The 18,867-nt window shown below is 45.8% G+C and overlaps 1 protein-coding gene across 1 annotated transcript in view; it reads left to right on the top strand.

Moving 5' to 3' along the window:
• camta1a (calmodulin binding transcription activator 1a) overlaps window positions 1-18,867 on the top strand; it is a 286,670-nt gene that overhangs the window by 241,941 nt on the left and 25,862 nt on the right. The window contains exons 7-9 of the mRNA XM_078254023.1: window positions 9,790-9,943; window positions 14,395-14,535; window positions 15,165-17,476. Coding sequence (XP_078110149.1) covers window positions 9,790-9,943; window positions 14,395-14,535; window positions 15,165-17,476 — 2,607 coding nt within the window. The remainder of the gene's footprint in view (window positions 1-9,789; window positions 9,944-14,394; window positions 14,536-15,164; window positions 17,477-18,867) is intronic.

Here is an 18,867-nt window from a genome sequence, read left to right on the forward strand (position 1 = left end):
GGACACATATGAACACATAAACACTAACACGTACATACACACCAAGGAACACACAAGTGCACTTCATTTATGCTAGCTGGCAAAAGCATGGCCGAGGCTGAGGTTGTAAAACCATGAGAAGAAAAAGGGAGAGAGGCGATGAGAGACAGAGAGGACTACCGTACTGTCCTCAGTGATTAGGACACAGTATTGATCAGAGGAGGGAGGGGAAGGCAGGCTGAGAGGGGGAGGGAAAGAACAGGCCCCAGGGCTCAGGCCCCAACTCTCTGGTGGCCTCTGCTCTGTTCCTCTCCTGCAAGCTGGCCAGGGCCGTCGGGAGATACATCAAAGGATCTTATCCTTCCATCCGTTCCATACGCATACACACAAATACACATATTAATGCATGCACCATCATTCCTCTGGCCTTTGAAAAATGATCTATTTGATGATCATTTCCCCTTTTGTTCCACTGTTAGACATAGTAAATCAAAGCTGATATTTTATCGCCAGGGTGTTAAAGAGAGCCACGGCCTCCTATTCTCCCATGAAGTCCTATTTTCACGGTGTGCTTGTGGCTAGTAATTACCAAGTGTCACTTTTGTTAACATAAAAAACTTTATATATAGTACCTTCCCCAACTGTGTGTAGTCAAACTTATAGATTTTAAATCTTGGCCAGCAAATTGCCTGAATGAACCTGCTCTTTTTTGATACCATCTTTAGGTGTGTCCAGCCTTCCAAACACCACAGAACAAGAAGAGTGTCAGAAGTCAAGAGTTGCAAGTCTCAAGCATGGCAGCAATCAGGCAAACAGATCAAACACAGTCACACGCTCACGCTCACACACACACACACACACACACACACACACACACACACACACACACACACATACACACGGCATCAATCAGCTGGGCATGACGGTGTGTCCATATTCTCTCCCCAGTATTCAGTGTGTGTAGAGGAAGTACTCATTACTCAATGCAGGGCCAGACCTGTGTTAATGCATTTTTTCCTCTTACTATCGTTTTCTTCCCCCCTTTGCCTGCTTTTCAGCTGACTCTGGGCTTTGGCAATCTTATTTGCCTTTCAATCCAGATCAATCTCCATCTTATCTACTGCTCCTGAATCATAAACATTTCATAGGCACAACCTTGACACTGACAGACATGAGGTGGTGAAGGTTTTCTGTAAAGGGTCTATGGAGGCTAGTTGATGCTGGACTCCACTCAGTCCGAAGAGAGTGTTAGAAATATCTCACTGTCGAACTCTGCCATACACTACGAACCCCCATCCTGCACAGCTGTCGCACCGTCTCAGCAAGAGACGCACACAGTGTTGCATGCGTTTGGTCTGTGTATATGTGTGTGATGTATTATTCATAAGAAGAAGCATTCATCTCAGTGAGACACCTCAAATAATTTGTAGACGTGGTGTGCTTAACAGCTTAATGTAGTTTCTGCAATTTGGCTCTCCTCTGGCTGATTAACACCGGCACTCCAGTCCTCACTGTGCTTTGCCTCACGAAGGATTATGTGTTATAAGAAACATGGCTTCCAAGGGAGTTGATGAATATTTCCCCAAATTTACCTGTCATTTTCTGATTTGAACATCTTTCAGAATACGCACTCCTATTCAATTTCTGTCTCAATATTTAGTCGCTATCGGGGGGAGCTGAAAAGAGGTGAACACTAACCGCCTTCTAGGCCAAATGCCCTTGGATTGCTGTGTAAAAAAACGTTTTCAACGGAGGATACAGACTTGCTTTTTCTCATTTTCACTGGTCTCTACTCTCTTTATTTGTCCCCACCTACATTTTTGCAAAACAGCAGGTCAAACTTTAACTGTGTGTGTATGTGAGTGCTGCCAACAGTAGAGCAGTCAGCAAAGTGCCACCTCAGCACCTGTGCTTTAATGATTAATACCATATTGATGGTCTCAATTAATTTCCTATTACACCACCAGAAGGCTGCGGTCGCTCTGTCTCTGTCATGGCCCTGAGCTTGTTTTGGGAAGCCTCCTTGTGGCAGCTGCTGGATGGAGATAGTATGCTTCTCACTACCTCTCACACACACACACAGACACACACACACACACTTTCACATACAGATGTACCAAACATGCACACACACTAGTATCTTATGGAAACACACGCACAGTATTACACGCTGCTTTGCTCCTCGCATTTCACACACATGCACACAGATAAACAAATAAAATGAAACTGTCTTTTTGTTAAATCATTTTTTAGGGAGGACTTGCTGTGTTTTAGTTACAGTGTTCTGCAATGATCAAGAAACTCTTTAGAGCCCAAGCGATTCAACTACGCCTCTTTGTACAGTGCTCTGCAGCAATTTTACAAACCACTACACTCACCTGATTGTGTGACTTTGGTAGAGCACAACCCCCTGTGTTTTGCATTTGAACCTGGTGTGATATGCAGCACTGCGTTTTAGGCCGCTTTCTAAAGCTTATGCTTTGGTTCTTGCATAATCCCCTCCCCTGCAGTGCTGCAACATATTTGTTACAGTGTGTAAGATACTCATTTATTCCCATGATGATCTCTCTCTGAGCTGTGATTTGATAACACATTCCCATGACCTTAACTGTCTGTGGACCTGCTCCATGGATCAACTCGCAGTCAACACTGCCCCTGTAGAGAGGCTGTGGAAATGCTTGTGTTTGTCGATCAGATTGACAGACTTCTGATGGCCGCCCTTTCTCTTTCTCTCTTCATTACCTTTTCATATCGCATTCACGACTTCTTATCTCTGACCACTCCGTACTTCACCCGATAAACTCCTCTATCTCTCTCTAATATGTCCTGTTAATCTCAACATCATTCTTTCTTTCTGTCTCACACAAAACCACACACTGTCTTTATTTTTTCATTTTTCATGTGGACCCAATACACACCATTTGTTGCTAGAAAACCATTTGAGCATTGTTTTTCCCAGGGGCAGACATTTGATTACCCATTTGTATAGTGCATGTGTGTGTGTGTGTGTGTGTGTGTGTGTGTGTGTGTGTGTGTGTGTGTGTGTGTGTGTGTGTGTGTGTGTGTGTGTGTAGAGGCCAGTGTGTCTCTCCAGAGAGAGGTCTTGCCAAGCTGCGCTCTGGGGCTGCTCCAGTATCCAGCCCAGTAATAATAATGAGCCCCTCACCATGCTTGACAGAGCACACAGGCTCAGCAGTCCTGTGGCCATTGCTGTTGTCATTGTGTGTAAGTCTCTTGATGCATGTTTAGTGTGAGACCATATCTACATGTATGTGCATTTATGCTCTACTAGTTTTCGACTCTACTAGTAGTCTTTGGCTGGGTCTGTTTTCTGTTACAACCTCAACAGTTGTTGTTGTTGTTGTTGATGCTGACAACCGGTGTTATCTATTGTTGTTCAGTGGGCCATTGCAGAAGCAGATAGTGGCCAGGTTGGACTGTCTTGCTGCTGGACACACATCAGTCCTCCCTGTGACTCCCTGTTTAGAAATGCACCAGCACATCTCCCCTCTGCTGCTCCTTTGAAGTCCTGATTCGCTCACAGACACGGGCAGAGGCACATAAATAGCACGCCTTGTCGACTGGCACGGGTAGAAAGATGACGCACACAAACAAATCAGACGCGGCACTGATATGAAAGGGAGCGAGAGTAGACAGGGAGAAGGGAGAGATGGCATTAGCTGTGTTTTCCTCTTCCAAATGAATTGCACTATGCCCTCAGAGGAAGAAATGAAAATGAGAGAGTGGAGGTTGAGAGGTTATTTTGAGGTGGAAACAAAAGAAAAGTACTATAAAGAGAGAGCACACGGTTAAATCCTCCCTGTGTCTGAGAGAGCTCAGAGACTTCCTTTCCATCCTTTTATTCCAGTGTGAATTGTGTCACCTGGATGGCCGCTGAATATTAGGATCAGTGCCATGGGCTCAGCCAAGGCCATTATGGCAGCCGGATGGGATCCTGATGGCCCTTTCTCAGCTTGCCCCTGGGCAGCGTGGCCTCTCACTTGGGACCACCACAACTAATGGAGAGGGCAGTGTGCTCTGAAAGGGCCTTAGGAAAAATAAGGAGGCTGTAAACTGTGAGTTGAGTTGTGGAAGCTAAAGGGGCTTCAATGCCTCACTGCCTGGCTTACCGCCTGACTTACTGCCTGCCTGCTTGGCATCCAGAATGCTCCTCCATATTCAGGTTCTGAATACTGGCCTTTCGCACTTTTATTGTAATGCATGCAGATGCTTTGCACAGCAGCATACACACTCCACCTTTTTACTGTGGTGCACTGCAGAAATAAAATATTTCAAAGCAGGGAGGAGCCACGCACAAAAATAGAGGAGCACTCTCTTGCATACTCACTCACAGAAATGCGAAATGCACTCACATATCTGCACAATTAAACACACAAGTGCACAAACACATGCACACAGACTTGCATTCCCCCACCCAGAGTGAAGCAGTTCTGCCCCTCTAAGCTGAGTTATTTAAAGCCCCGCTCTCAACTCCATCGGAGTGATTATGTGCTACTGAATTAAACATCACAGGCCTCAGCCCCTGGCTTCCTCCGAAACACACTCAAACATGCTGGCCTCTTCCTGTTCCTCAAAAGTTCCAAGTTCTACCTTTCATGTCTCCCAGCCAATATACTAGGTAGTGGAGAAAGAGGTGGAGTATCAATCTTCTCTAAATCAGGATCTCCTGCTGTGCCTCCTGCTCTGCCGTCCTCCTCAAAGACCTTGGACGGGTCAATCGCGGCAATTCACATGAAGAAACTCTCTGTAAACTGGCTATTAGCCCTGGATTGGTACCCACATCGGGCATCGTTTTAGCTTGCCGCTCAGGCAGTGTTGCAGTTGGTGGAGAGCCGGGTGCAGTAGAGGGTGAACTGTGGCAGTTAAGTTGAGCATTGACTCCAGACACCCCAATTACGGTTTCTGGATTCTAAACTGGGTACATTTAAACAACCAGTTTGTCATAGAGGACCCAGAGAGATAGGGGATTGCTCTGCCACCTCAACAGAAGCTTCAGGCTATTTGCTGCCTTTTTGGGAGGGTTTGACGTGGGGTTTGTTTACCTCGGTGTGTGTATGTGTTTGTGTGTGTGTGTGTGTGTGTGTGTGTGTGTGTGTGTGTGTGTGTGTGTGTGTTTGTTTGTGTGCGCGTGCGCGTGTGTGTGTGTGTGTGTCTGCACACAGCAAGGCACCAGCCAGCCAGCCACCCCCACTTTCCAAAACACACCCGTTGGCACTGAGCGATAAAGGTTCCAAACAAAAGGAAGAAGTCTTGTGCCTCATGGAGGTGAACTTACAGCACCACAGAGGCAGCTGACCTTGAAATGAGCAGTGGTGTTTGGGGACAGGCGGGGGAGGTCGGTGTTTAAGAGTGCAACCTCAGTGCCAGAGGCCAGGAGGCTGCCTAATGACTGGCACCCCATGCCATCCATCACTATGCCACTGCCAGGGCAACTGCCCCCACACAGCCGAGAGAGCAGAGCCTTAATAACCCTTTGTACCCGTTCAGCGGACCACAGCACACAACATGAAACACAAGCATATAGTACACAGGTGTTCCACGTCAAACTGCACAGACATTTGCAAAGATGCACACCACACATTCTAATGTGCATTGCAAACACACACAGCATGAATATGCAGTCAAAATAGCAGATCCACTCAGTCTCACACTCACAGCTCATTGCACTCATTCTGCATGCATACTGATGTACGCACGCCAGCCAACATACAGAAATCTGCCTCTAGACACTCATTCAAATGCTATTTATAATTTAATGTAGGCAGACGCAAATACATAAAGGCCCAGATACATCCACAAACACAAATACACCAACACATGCATCTCCCCTCTGTATTTATGCCTTGATGCTGAATGTTTGTGACAAAACAATTGACTGTTCCTGCTTCCATGATATTTTGTATTGAAATGGATATCCCTGTAGCCTGCTAGTTCAATTCTCCCATGAAGGATTGTCTCATATCTTTCCTCCTTTGCTTATTTTCCCCATTCCTTCCACAGAGTAAAAGTGGAAAAGCCCATACCTAAGGCCCTGGCTGCTCTGCTCTTTCCTTCACTATGACAGGCTTTGAAGCCTCTATTCCTGGGTGTGGGCTTTTTTTTTTTTTTATCAGAGAGGAACAAGGTTTCCTCCTGCACTCCCAGGCTCATCCACATTGCATGAAGCATCCCCTCTCAATTAATATCCTTTCATGTTAATGGTGTTCTTATCGCTCCTGTGCACTGGTTGTGAAAGCTAGGCCTACTACGGTAGAGTACAACCGTTGAGCAGAGCTGCCTGCCGATATAAGAGCTGTTGCTCTCATCTTCTTTCTGTCTCTGTCTCTCTTTTTCCATGTATCTCTTTCTCAAACTCGCCCTCTTTCCCTTGCTCTCTGTCTCTTAATGAGCAATGGTGGGGCTGTTGGAGTAGCGGCTACATGGAGGTGTTCCAGGTGAGCGGCGGGGTCACAGAGACTTACCAAGACAGGGAACACATTACTTGACCACTCATACCAGATTCTACCAATAGATGTGCTTTATACTCAAGTCTCAATTAGCTCTATTTTAGCTGCAGCTCAACATACTGTACACATTCACTACCTCACATTCAGCAAAAAGTAGAAGGTCATTGTATATGTCTCCGCCGACATCAAACTCCGTCTTTGTCTTCAGCTCCATTAGCGAGTCTCTTTCTTGTAGTAGAACAGGCTGTATGACTTCAGGACGAGGTAGGCAGTCACTGAGAGATCGTAGGAACCCTGGTTGCCTCTAAGTGCGTGGGTGCCAGAGAAACCTGTTGCCTGGCTACAAGAACACCTTTATCCTCCGGTTGCGATGGCGATGTCCTGCATATCGCTTGTGTGTGTGTGTGTGTGTGCGTGTGTGTGTGTGCGTGTGTGTGTGCGTGTGTGTGTGCGTGTGTGTGTGCGTGTGTGCGTGTGTGTGTGTGTGTGTGTGTGTATAAGTGTGAATGTGAACTTTTTAATGTTTATTAGATTAGACTGTGAATATGTGCGTGTGCATGACTGTGTGGTTTTTCTTTCATGTTCAAGCATGCCTTTGTATGCTGATGTATTTGTGTTTGCTTGTGAGAGAGAGAGAGTGGTGAAAGGAGGGGTAGGAAGACACACCACCACCCACTCAGCAGGCCTTCCGCCCCCATGGCTGACTCCCCAAGACTCTGCTAGTAATTAGCTCAACATCTATCCATCTGTTCTAGGGAGGCGCAGTAAACATTAACACAGCACAGCAACATCAAAATGCTGGCTGGAGACATGCTACATTTTACATATGCATGATGCATTCATGCTTTAAAAGGCCTTAACATGGAAATGGTTGGCACGCATGCTTACAGGTATGGCCAACATGCTGACATGTATGTATTTATAGGTTCAAGCTTACATACACACAGTATCAGTATAGTATCAGACCAACACAGCTTCACATCCTCACCCACATGCCCACCACAGGCTCCTGCAACTGAATCCCAGTCTTCCCTTTTACTGCGGAAGTGAGACTGGAAAGCTGCCTTGAGACCCGCATTGGAAACGAGTGAAAACACAACCAAAAGGCTACATTACACAATTAATCAATAAGTTAATGAGATTTCATTTTCTCTGGAAAATAGTATCCAGCAAAAAGTTCCCCCTCTGCCGTTTTCCCCATACTCCTAGATAACTAGTTCCTGATATTACACTGTGGAAAAAGAAAGCAGCCAGCAGGAAACTAAATTAAATTACCATCCTGATAGATTTATGTGATGCTTTACATTTTCATTGTGTTGTTTTCCTCTCAGAGTGGAGGTGGGCATACATTGGGAGAGAACTGTTAAATGTGTGAGAAGAGAGAAAGAAGCAAAACAAGAATGGGAAAAGAGAGCAAATGTTCCAGACAGACAGATAGAAGATTCCTAATAGTAAAGCACAGATGACTTGTGATCACGTATGCGTGCGTGCGTGCGTGCGTGCGTGCGTGTGTGTGTACGCATGTTGATGTGGCTATGTGTGAGTGAGAGAAGCTGGGAGTGTGGGTGTTGGAATGAGGAGATTGTGCATATCCACATGTATGATTGTGTAAAGCTAACTCTTGTGTTTCTTGTGAGTATCATATGTGTCTGTTACAGAATGATAATGACTTTGTCCTTGCTCAGTCTGTTTGTGTGTGTGTCTGTGCTTGTGTGTCTGCACACACTTATGTGTGAACTGTGTGTCTAATACGTGTTCACTCCCGTCATGCACTCCCATACATCCACATACGTTAATGTATGATCATAAATGAATGAAGCTGTCTACATTTGGCGCTCTCACTTCAAGTAAAGATTGAGGGCATCTCTTAGCTATTGACACAGCTGGTGATGCCATCTGGGAGCATCACATGTCGCCCTGTGCAATCTCCATCCAAACAGGGCAGCAGTCGTCGCCTAGTGTCCATACCAATGACAGGGGACAAGGGAAGCAGTGAGATAACGTACTGTCCAGCTCCTGGTGATAGTGTTGGACGGAGGTCATCTGTCCTCCAGAGACTGCTTTACATACTAGTTTTTGCTGTTCCACTACTGTGGCTGCCCTAACACATTAAAATGGGGGTAGTTGTTGGTACGTTTGGGATATTTTTCAAAGAAATTATTGTTTCTTTGGATCTGTTTGCCCCCAACCACACCCCTGTCTGATGAAAAGGGAGAAGGAGGGAGGGAGAGGGGGGTGTAGTCGTAGATTAATGGAACACACTGAGAGGGAGCACAGACCTACAGTAGCAGCACCCTGATTTATTTGCCACTTAGTACTGATGAAGCTTCAAACTGCAGTCACACATGTGTTGTCACAGCATTTTTCTCTATCAAGGTGTTTGGTGGTTTGTCTATTCTTGCTTCTTATTTAGATGCAAGTACATGCGTGTAAGTAAGGTGTTGTGTGTCCTTTTACTTGTATTTTTCATCTGATGACAATTTTTCTTCCATATACTGTATACCTTGGCTGCATAGCTTTTATTTTTATCTTATGTGTCACCGTAGGGATATTGTACTTAATTTGTGTGTTAAGTTTGTGTGAGCTTAGTGGCACCCGGATGTTTATAATAAATTGGACGCGATAAGGACTGAAACAAGAACATTCCTTGTGAGAGCCTTTGCCATGCTCGGTAATCAAAGCTTTTCATGATTACCGAAGCAAATTGATGTTATTCACGCCAGCACAACATTCCTTTAAATGCTACCTATTATTCATAAGCTGTCAATTTAGGGAATTTGCCGAGGTAACCCAGTAACAATTTTCAGGCAGCAAATTGTTGAGTTTTGACTTGGTAAATACAGGCAGAGTTAATTGAGGGCATCAACTCACCATGTGGGAGGACTTGACAAAAAGCCATAAGTGTGTTACATGAGCACACATTGTAATTATCACACATATGCACACACAAATATGCATGTAAATGACACACACTAGTGTACACATCCAAACACATTTGGCGATAGAGATAGGCACATAATGAGTGAGATTATTGCAGATTTCTGATCCCAGATTTGGTCTACTCCCTGGTTGTGTTTTGGGTTGTGCATTTACTCTTCTGTCCCTCGGCTCTGTTGTGCATGTGTGAGGGTTACCATCCAGTGTTAATAGTTCAGCAACATTTTACTTCTCACCGACCAGCTGGCATGTTCCACATAAAAGCCCTCACAGCCGAGCCACAGTGTGCGCCGCTACCACTCTTTGCATTTATGTCCTCAAGAAACCATGCTCTCAGACAGACTATCCATAAAGTCATCTCGTCTAACCTTCCCCTTCCCTCCCTCCCTCTCTGTTTGCTCCGCAGAACCCTGATATTGTGCTCGTCCACTATTTGAATGTTCCAGCTATTGAGGATTGTGGGAAACCATGCGGTCCAATCCTGTGCTCCATCAATACAGACAAGAAGGAGTGGGCCAAGTGGACGAAGGAGGAGCTGATCGGCCAGCTCAAGCCCATGTGTGAGTAATTAAATAATCCTATTCATCAATTCTTGTCAACCCAGTCTTAACTTTTGTTCATAATCTTTAATATAAACAGTTGCCGTCTCCTCTAAAAAGGCCCTTATAGTTTTTATATGTCTACACGCATGGAAGACTAAACATAGTGGTTGTTGTTTTTGTCTGAGGATATGATGTCAAGTCCTATTTGCTGATAGCTGGTACACTAAGTGCCCTCAGCACCTCAGTCAGACAGCATCTTCGGCCAATGTTCCCACACTGTTATATGAGTATGTGCTCTTCCTGGAGCCATCCACTAGTTACGGGTCAAAGTTCAGCTCTTCCCCTAGACCTCTGGCACCACTCTGGCCAGGCTGAGAGTGTGCCTCCTCTCTGGCCCAGGAAGGAAGTCAAGGCAGAGGAGGGCAGCAAACTGGTTATTGATTCATGTTAGTGCGCGGGAGCAAGAATGTCTGACTCACCAGAAATCCCCCCTCCACCCCTTCTCTGGCTCTTTCTGTCTATCTCCCCCACAATGGATTCATCCCTGTTGTTATCAGCTTTACTAATGCTCTGTGAGGTGCACTATGTGTTTTTATGAGTCTCTGGACCTGCCTAAAGATTAAGGCAATGTTTTGGAAAAAGTCAGCGTTTGTCTGATGATGATAATAGCCAAATAGGTACCTTGTAGGGCATTGGAAATCTTTCAGACAGCTATTAAGATACCTTTAACAACCACACTGTCATTCGGGTGTGTCTGGCAGGGTCCAGCAGGGCTGTGACTAATATTCCGATGGCCAATTATTGGAGATGTGGCCAGGTAAAGAGGAATGTGTCAGCAGCTTTACAAGCACACGCGCATGCTGGCTGCATACTGACAAGGCAATCCAGACCATCATCACTGAGGTCTTGGCTACACTGTACTGTTATCCTCTTCACTGCTCTGCTTGCTATCATTTTTAGGACATATTTTAACATACAACTTTACCTCAGGACAGCCACTGAACAACAACGGCCTACTGTAATCATTAGATCTGTGGCTTAATGTAAAAACCAAGCACCATTTGCAGTAATATGTAAAGTCATTAACTTTGGGAGTTGTTGGGACAAAAAAGGGTGAGTGTGAGATGCCTTCTAGCTGCCAGGCTACATGAGGGGGCTACATAAAAAGCACAAAAAAACTCTTCTGCTTTTTTCTCTTCTCTTCTTTGCTTTCAATCTTTCTTCTCCTCTCTATCCCTCTCTTTTCCCTGGAACAGCCAGCATGTCAACACAAGCTCAGTGATGGAGCAACATTGCCATCTAGTGGTCCTGTGAGATAGCAACCCCCGTCCCAATGTAGGGAGCAAGGACTTGATGAAGTCATGCTGTATTATCCATGCATAATTTAATCTTAAATTATACATTAGCTCTTAACATACAGTGAATGTATTCCCAGACTGACCTATATCTTAGAAAATGCAACATATTTTTTAGTCAATATGTTTTATTTCTTCATTGCAATGCACAGGAATGTTATAATATGTGTGCAGTGCTATGGATAATTTATTTGTATACAGCAGAAGTTATTGGATTCCTCAGAGGTTGTATAGATAAACTAGCAGGACAGATTTCCATTATTTTTGTTGCTTCATCAGGAATGTTCAAAACCATCAAACTTTGTAGTTTAAGTATTGAGTGCAGAATGCAAGATCACATGAGTGTACAGTACAGTATGTTTGGCACTGGGTCATATGCAGTATGTGTGCCTGTATGTTAAGAAATGTTTCTTAAATAACCATTATGGTTCCTATATCACGAGCTGATTTATGTCAGCACACAAACCCTTAGTTTAATGTCAAATAGTTATTTTCCCAGAGCATTGTCATCTTTTGCGGTATAATTGCCCTCTTCCATCTTGCGCTTCCCTTTTGTTATTCTCTTCACGATATTTCAGTGCGCAAACCATTTGACACCTCTAATGATACAAAAAAACAAAACAAAGAAAAATGTGGATTTCATGGATCAGTTGAGCTTATTCTGTCTCCCCACGACACACACACACACACACACACACACACACACACTTGTGCTCTCGGTCGCAAAAACTTTCACATGCACAGATGCTCACACATGGCAGTTCAAATATTATCCCTGTGAAACATGGCCTTGTTTGACCTTCTTCCTTAACGCCCTGTGGTGTTTGATGAGATAGAGAAGCAGCAAGGGAGTAAAGAGGGGGGTAAGAGAGTGGCATCACTACTCAGTCACGCTACAGTTCCATGGACAAGGCAGCCAGCTTGATTCACTCTTTTGGTCTAATGCTATAAACACGCAGCACTCTCCCCAGCTATGCCCCTAGCCTGCTGACAGATAGCGCATGAGCGGCTTTAACAAACACTCAGACAGACAGAGGGCCTGTCTCCAGGCTAGACAGCCAGGGCCGGAGAAGAACAGACTAAGGCAAGACAGACAGGGCTGGCCATCATGTAAACTATTGTACTCCACTGTCCCATATAGTGCCCAATGGTGCAGAGGCAACTAGATGGGATATGCGTGTTTGTCATTATGGCTGTGGGATGCTGCTCATGACAGGATGCAGTCATCAGGATGGTGATGTGACTGGGTTGTTGTTGGTGCCTCTGCTGTTGCTGCCACTGGGATTAAACCTAGTGGCACTGCTCCTGTCATGTCTGCTTTGGAACATAACCCTCAGTGAGAAGATCAGACAGGCAGACACGGTGGTAACTTTACGTCAACAACCCAGAGCCTCTGGTGGTGACGTCCATCTCGATGAGGCCGAGGCAAGTCTGGCATGAGGGATCAGGGTGGAAGGGAGACAAGATTGTTTGGACAAATAGGGATGGCACTACATTGTGGATGTAAGCTGTTGCATTAGGCTCTCACTCTTGCTCTGTCACCCTTTCTGGGTCGGATCAGCAGAACGGATGCTCTTCTGTCCTGCAGCCTCCTTACTGGCTTTGTCACAGAAGGGGATTCATGACAGCGTTTTTAGTATTCCTGCGGCCCTATCATCTCTGTGTCAGTATTGCTAGAATCATCTCATTTACACACTGTCAGGAGGTGAATGGTGACTCATGCCACACTGTCTAATGGGATCTCCAGACACACACAATTATATGTGCAGTAATTACAGTGACATTGAAGAAACTTTCCCGTCACATTTGGTGTCCAATCTTTTTTTCAGCTCGCTCACTCTAGATTAATGGCTGAACAAATCTGACTTTGTAACAGATCAAAACTGAACCCTGTTTATGTTTCTATAACCTGCCACAGTGAGTTGTCTGTGGAGCGTATGATCTCAGCTTGATCACAGCAGTTCTACTGACATCTGCTGGCGACCAGCCTGTTATCTGCCAAAGGATCTTAAAGCTTTCTAGTTAGATCCCTATCACAGTCATCCAATTCGGTTTCCTGGCTTTTTTTTCACTTCGCCTTGACTAGCTCTGTCTTTAATCTGCATTACCGGCCTCATCCTCTTACGCTGTTTTCATCTCCTTTTATCTCATATGCAAACGGACATGCACTAGGCAAATTCAGTTTTTAAACCTGACTCTCTTTATATCTCTCTCTCTTGCATATTTAACCAAAACAGGTACTGAAGTGAAGGGAACTTGAATTAAAGCAGGCTTGATTTTGTTTGTTTGTCTAAATATGCTTCAATTCTCAAATATTAACTTTTTTCCGGTTGAAAGCCCGAGCACGGCAGCACTCAGTGGTGTCTCCTACTACCTTTCAGCCACTAAAACCACTGTCTGTCTCATCAATAGTGGTTGCTGGTTAGCAAGTGGAGCGATGGAAAATATTAGGAGTTGCTAGCGAGGTGTGACTGAGGCAGAAAGTGGAGCTTTACAGGAGAAAGGCTCTCTTTTTTCCTTGGTGCTAGGTGACGGTTCTCACGTGACGGTTCTCACGCTTTCACCGTCAGAACAGAGTCATAGGTCGGGGTGAGGGTGGAAGGATTGCGCTTGCCGTCTCCTTCATCAGCACTCACAGAGAGGAGGCCACAGAGGGGCAACAAACACTGACACATGGGAGGGAAAGAGGCACAATAGAGAATGAGCAGTGCAGTACAAAAAGTGCACAGGTACAGTAAGGAGAGACTAGAGAAAAGCAACTGTTCAATTCTGGATAAAGGAAACAAGACACAGAGAAACGCAGAAAGGATATTGGAGTTCAGAGTTATTATATATAGTTATATTTCAATGTAGTGGAACTCAAATTCTACTAATGAAACTGCAGTACCATTTTTCCTGAGGCCAGTCAGTGGGTTGTTTGTTTCTCTTCAGGAATAAACTGAAATATGAATTTCTCTATTGTACCATGGTAACTTTGACATTTTAGAGAGGTGAGCAGTGAGCAGCATGATGTATACTGGCAGATAGACAGGAAAGGCAGAGGCTGGGCGAGGGGTTGGCGTGGCTGGTGGTCTGTTGGGCTAGCTGACATCTCTGTCTCCTCTCTCCCGGCAGTTCATGGCATCAAGTGGACTTGCAGCAATGGGAACAGCAGCTCTGGCTTCTCAGTGGAGCAGCTAGTGCAACAGATTCTGGACAGCCACCAAACTAAGCCACCTCCCCGGACTCACAACTGCCTCTGCACGGGCACCCTGGGTAAGGGCTAGTGGGTGGGTGGGAGGGAGTTTGTTCTCAAGAGAGATCTGGAAATTCAGCAAGAGAAACAAAAAAGGCCATAAAGATACTGTTTGTTATATGGTAGATCAGAGAAGGTGGCTAAGGTCTTTTATTGGTAGGCGATTTATAGTGAAATTGAGTTTTAGGGTTATTGGCTTATTTTTTTTACTGATAATCGTGTCAGGGCCATATCTGAAAGAGCCCAGCTGTTCCCGAATGTTATGCTAATCAATCAAATATTTTCAGCTGTGTAATTCCACTATAGGCTGTCACTCAGGAAAAGCATGTAGAGCAGTGATTTACTAATTTCTAAAACAAATTACTCTGGATAACCCCCAGTTGCGCTTTCATTTCTGATCACTTAAGGTAACAAGGCATGCAAAACTCAATGTATACTAAAAAGAAAGGCTAGTTTGATCATCCCAGGAGAAAATCGTCTTTCACAAACTGATAAATACAAAAACAAACAGATCATTCATCTTTTGTCTCTGCTCCTTGCCCATTTCTTAGGTATACAAAAATCAATAGTGTGTTCTTTTTCCCCTTATAACCCCCCCCCTTACCCATCCAAATCCTCAACCTATTTTTCTCTGTTTGTCCTCATATAGGTGCTGGGAGCAGTGTGCACCACAAATGCAACAGCGCCAAACACCGCATCATCTCCCCTAAGGTGGATCCCCGCTCAGGGGGCTACAGCAGTGCTCACTCTGAGGTACAAAACAACGATGTGTCGGAGGGGAAGACCGAGCACAGTGCCCATGGCGGAGGCAAAAGCTCTGGGGGAGGAGGCGGAGGGGGCAGTGCCAGGGAGAAACGCAATGGTAAAGTCCATAAGCCCGTCTTGCTGCACCAGAACAGCACAGAGGTGTCATCCACCAACCAGGTTGAGGTCCCTGACACCACGCAGAACTCCCCTGTGTCCATCAGCAGCGGCCTCAACAGCGACCCAGATATGGCTGACAGCCCCGTGGTGACAGGGATGAGCCACGTGGCCTCTGTCATGTCTGGCTTGTCCCAGAGTGTCTTTATGTCTGAGGTCACTGGAGACCCTGTCTATAGCATGTCTCCAACTGGGGGTCCCAACACTCACCTGATGGGTGCAGATGCCACGTCACAGGGCTTGGTGCTGTCTGTGACCTCTGATCGTCACAAATTTGCCTTCCCCAGTGGAGGAGTAGGGGAACCTGGGACTACTGCGGCAGGAGACAGCCTGGCCATGCTGTCTTCAGCTGGGGTTTCTGAGGAACTGGTGCTCTCCAGCAGTCTGGATGCTGGAAGCATCAAAATCCCAGAGACCAATATGAACTTTGACCCGGACTGCTTCCTGAACAACCCCAAACAGGGCCAGACCTATGGAGGCAGTGCAATGAAGACGGAGGGCAACTCTTCCTCAACCTCATCTTCCTCTGGTGGCAGCAGTTGCACCAACGGCAGTCTGCAGCGCTCCCCTCCCATGTCAGACAATGGCTACACCTTCAGCTCAGCTTTGGTAAAGAATATCAAGACAGAAGACACATCCTTTGAGCAGCAGCTGGCCCAGGAGAGTGGCTACCAGGTGGGGCCAGTAGTGAACTGCGGCAGCGGGGTGTCTGTGTCATCTGGTGCTGGTTCAGGCCAGGGTAGCCTTACTCTGACAGCAGCAGGCTCCCTGCTTCCTTCTGGTGGGGGGCTGAGTCCCAGCACCACCCTGGAGCAGATGGATTTCAGTGCTATTGATGCCAAGCAGGACTATACTTCCAGCGCTACCACAGTGAGCTATGGTCAGACCATGTCCAGTCCTCACATGCAACATCAGAACCGTTCGCCCAGCTTCTTCCTCCAGGATTCTTCTCAGACTGGCCAGGTCCAGCAGGGGAGGCCCAGCATGGGCCAGAAAACACATTTGATGGAGCACAACTCCCATGACTCTGGGGCTTATATGGGGCTGCAAGTGGTGAAGACGGACTCCCCTGGCAGCAACGGCCACCTCCACCATCACCACCAGGCCCACCAGAGCCAGCACAGGGCCAACTGCAACGGAGGCTCACCCACGGAGGGCCCTGGCCAGGCTGGCTCTCTCCAGCTGCTGCAGTACCAGGGGAGCTTTCCTGGGCTGGGCACTGAGCATGAGGAGGTGGTGGGTCTAGAGCAACCGGGCAATGTGAATTCAGCTCAGGCCGGAGCCACTGAGAACGGAGCTGATAATCTACTCAAGCCAGGAGACCACATTCAGGCCTGTGGGGCAGGAAACGGCGAGGGCGCAGAGCACTACCTGCAACAGGCCTCAGACGGTGGCGGAGGAGGGACTGGAGGTGCAGGAGAAGGAGTAGCAATTCACAATGGCAACAACAACAGCGATGGCAGCAACCGCTCTCAGCAGCAACAGCAGCTGCAGCCTCTCCTCCAAGGCACGAGTATGGTCCAGGGACTTTACAATGCTGTCGGAAGCCACCAAGGCCTGGGTGGCACGGCCAGTAACGGAGGAGCAGGAGGGACCGGCATGGAGATCAGTCTGGATCACTTTGACATCTCTTTTGGTAACCAGTTCTCTGACCTCATCAATGACTTCATCTCAGTGGATGGCAGTGGAGCCACCATGTCAGCTGGAGGGGCCCTCTATGCTCACCAGCTTGTCACAGCCCACAGTTCTGATAGTCAGAATACAGCTGGTGGGGCCCCTCAGCAGGGCCAGGAAGATGGAGGGGCCAGGGGCTCTGGCTACAGCCCCTCAGAGCTCTGCCTTCAACCCTGCTGCAGCCCCCAGTCTCTGAGTGGAGGGGCTGGAGCAGCGGGAAACACAGGAGAGCCAGGCTCATTGTCCTACATGAATGTAGCAGAGGTGGTGTCTGCAGCTGTAGCCCAGGGGGCTCTGGGGATGCTTCAGGCCACGGGCCGGCTCTTCATGGTCACTGATTACTCCCCTGAGTGGTCCTACCCCGAGGTGAGTGACAGGGCTCTTTATTTTTCACAACCAGTGTTTGTTTTTTGTCAAATAATTCTGTTTGGTTATAACATTTTACGTACCAGCCAGTGCTGTAGTGTAACAGATTTTTAAGACTCATTTCTGCGTTTTGAACTAGAGCAGCCAAACAGGTTTCAAATAAGTAAGTAAGTAAAGTTAATTTATATAGCACTTTTCACAGATAAAAATCATAAAGTGCTTCACAATAAAATGAAATACAATACATAAAAGACACAATAATACAAAGGAAAACATAGGTACATAGGTTAAGTTTAGCTCAATTATGAACACAATTTATTTTGAGATAAACAAAATAGAGAGACTTGAGAAGAAGAAGAAGAAGAAGAAGAAGAAGAAGAAATACAATAAAAGGTCATTTTTAACTAAACTGTTGCTGTTGTCTATTGGATTCTCATGAATTTACAATTATTTTAATGGACAGGTCAGGAAACTTCACCATTTTCACTTACAGTGAAGAGGTTTAGATAATGTGCAGCTAGATATGTAACAGCCAGACTTAACCTCTTAGCATTCCACCCCCTATTTTTAGAGGGGTCTGGGGGGGGGGGGGGGGGGGGGGGGGGATGTTCAGAGGTAGATAAAAGGTCAGCAGTATATGCCACATAGAAGTGGTCTACACCATCTGAAAGCTGTGACATGAGGACTAATTTGAGATGCAGCTCAACACTGAGTGTCAAGTTGTTTTAGTCGTTAATCAGAAATAAGAAATAATTCATTAATTCATTAAAATAAATTGTGTATAAGGGCTTAGAACATTACAATGGAAGTGTATGATGGCCATTCCCATTCTCACATATGTCTCATATTACATATTACATATTATTACATATTACAGTTGTTGCAGCAATTTTGGGGTTGATATCATTTGTTACACAGATTTGGTGCAAACTTGAGCCATTTTTTAAATCGTAAATCCCTCCAAAAAAAAAACACATTAAGACACCAAGACCTTGAGGAACAACATAGAAAAACCCATGCTGTGATTTGGTATTGATTTGGAGATTTCTGTAAGAATTTAATTTTTCTATAATTGGATGGCGAGCACTTCTGGAAACTGCTTAGAAACCCTCATATTGTCAATATACCTAGGAAAGCCATGCATCCGCCAAATGGCCTAGGTCTCTAGTTTGGGGTTGTTAAGTTTCATGTGGCTCTGATTATCCTATAACATATACATATACGTATATAATATTAACAATTGTTGAAAAAATTGTCTCACAATGACATGGCTTCTATAGGGACTAACATCATCAGACTTGAATACAGTTGGACGTATTGAATCCACAAGAGTCTCGGCTTTTCAGTCATATCCAAATAATGCAATTCCAAGACTGTTTAGGGACCCAGAA

Source organism: Sander vitreus, chromosome 7 (genome assembly GCF_031162955.1).
Source record: "Sander vitreus isolate 19-12246 chromosome 7, sanVit1, whole genome shotgun sequence".
Lineage (NCBI taxonomy): Eukaryota > Metazoa > Chordata > Actinopteri > Perciformes > Percidae > Sander > Sander vitreus.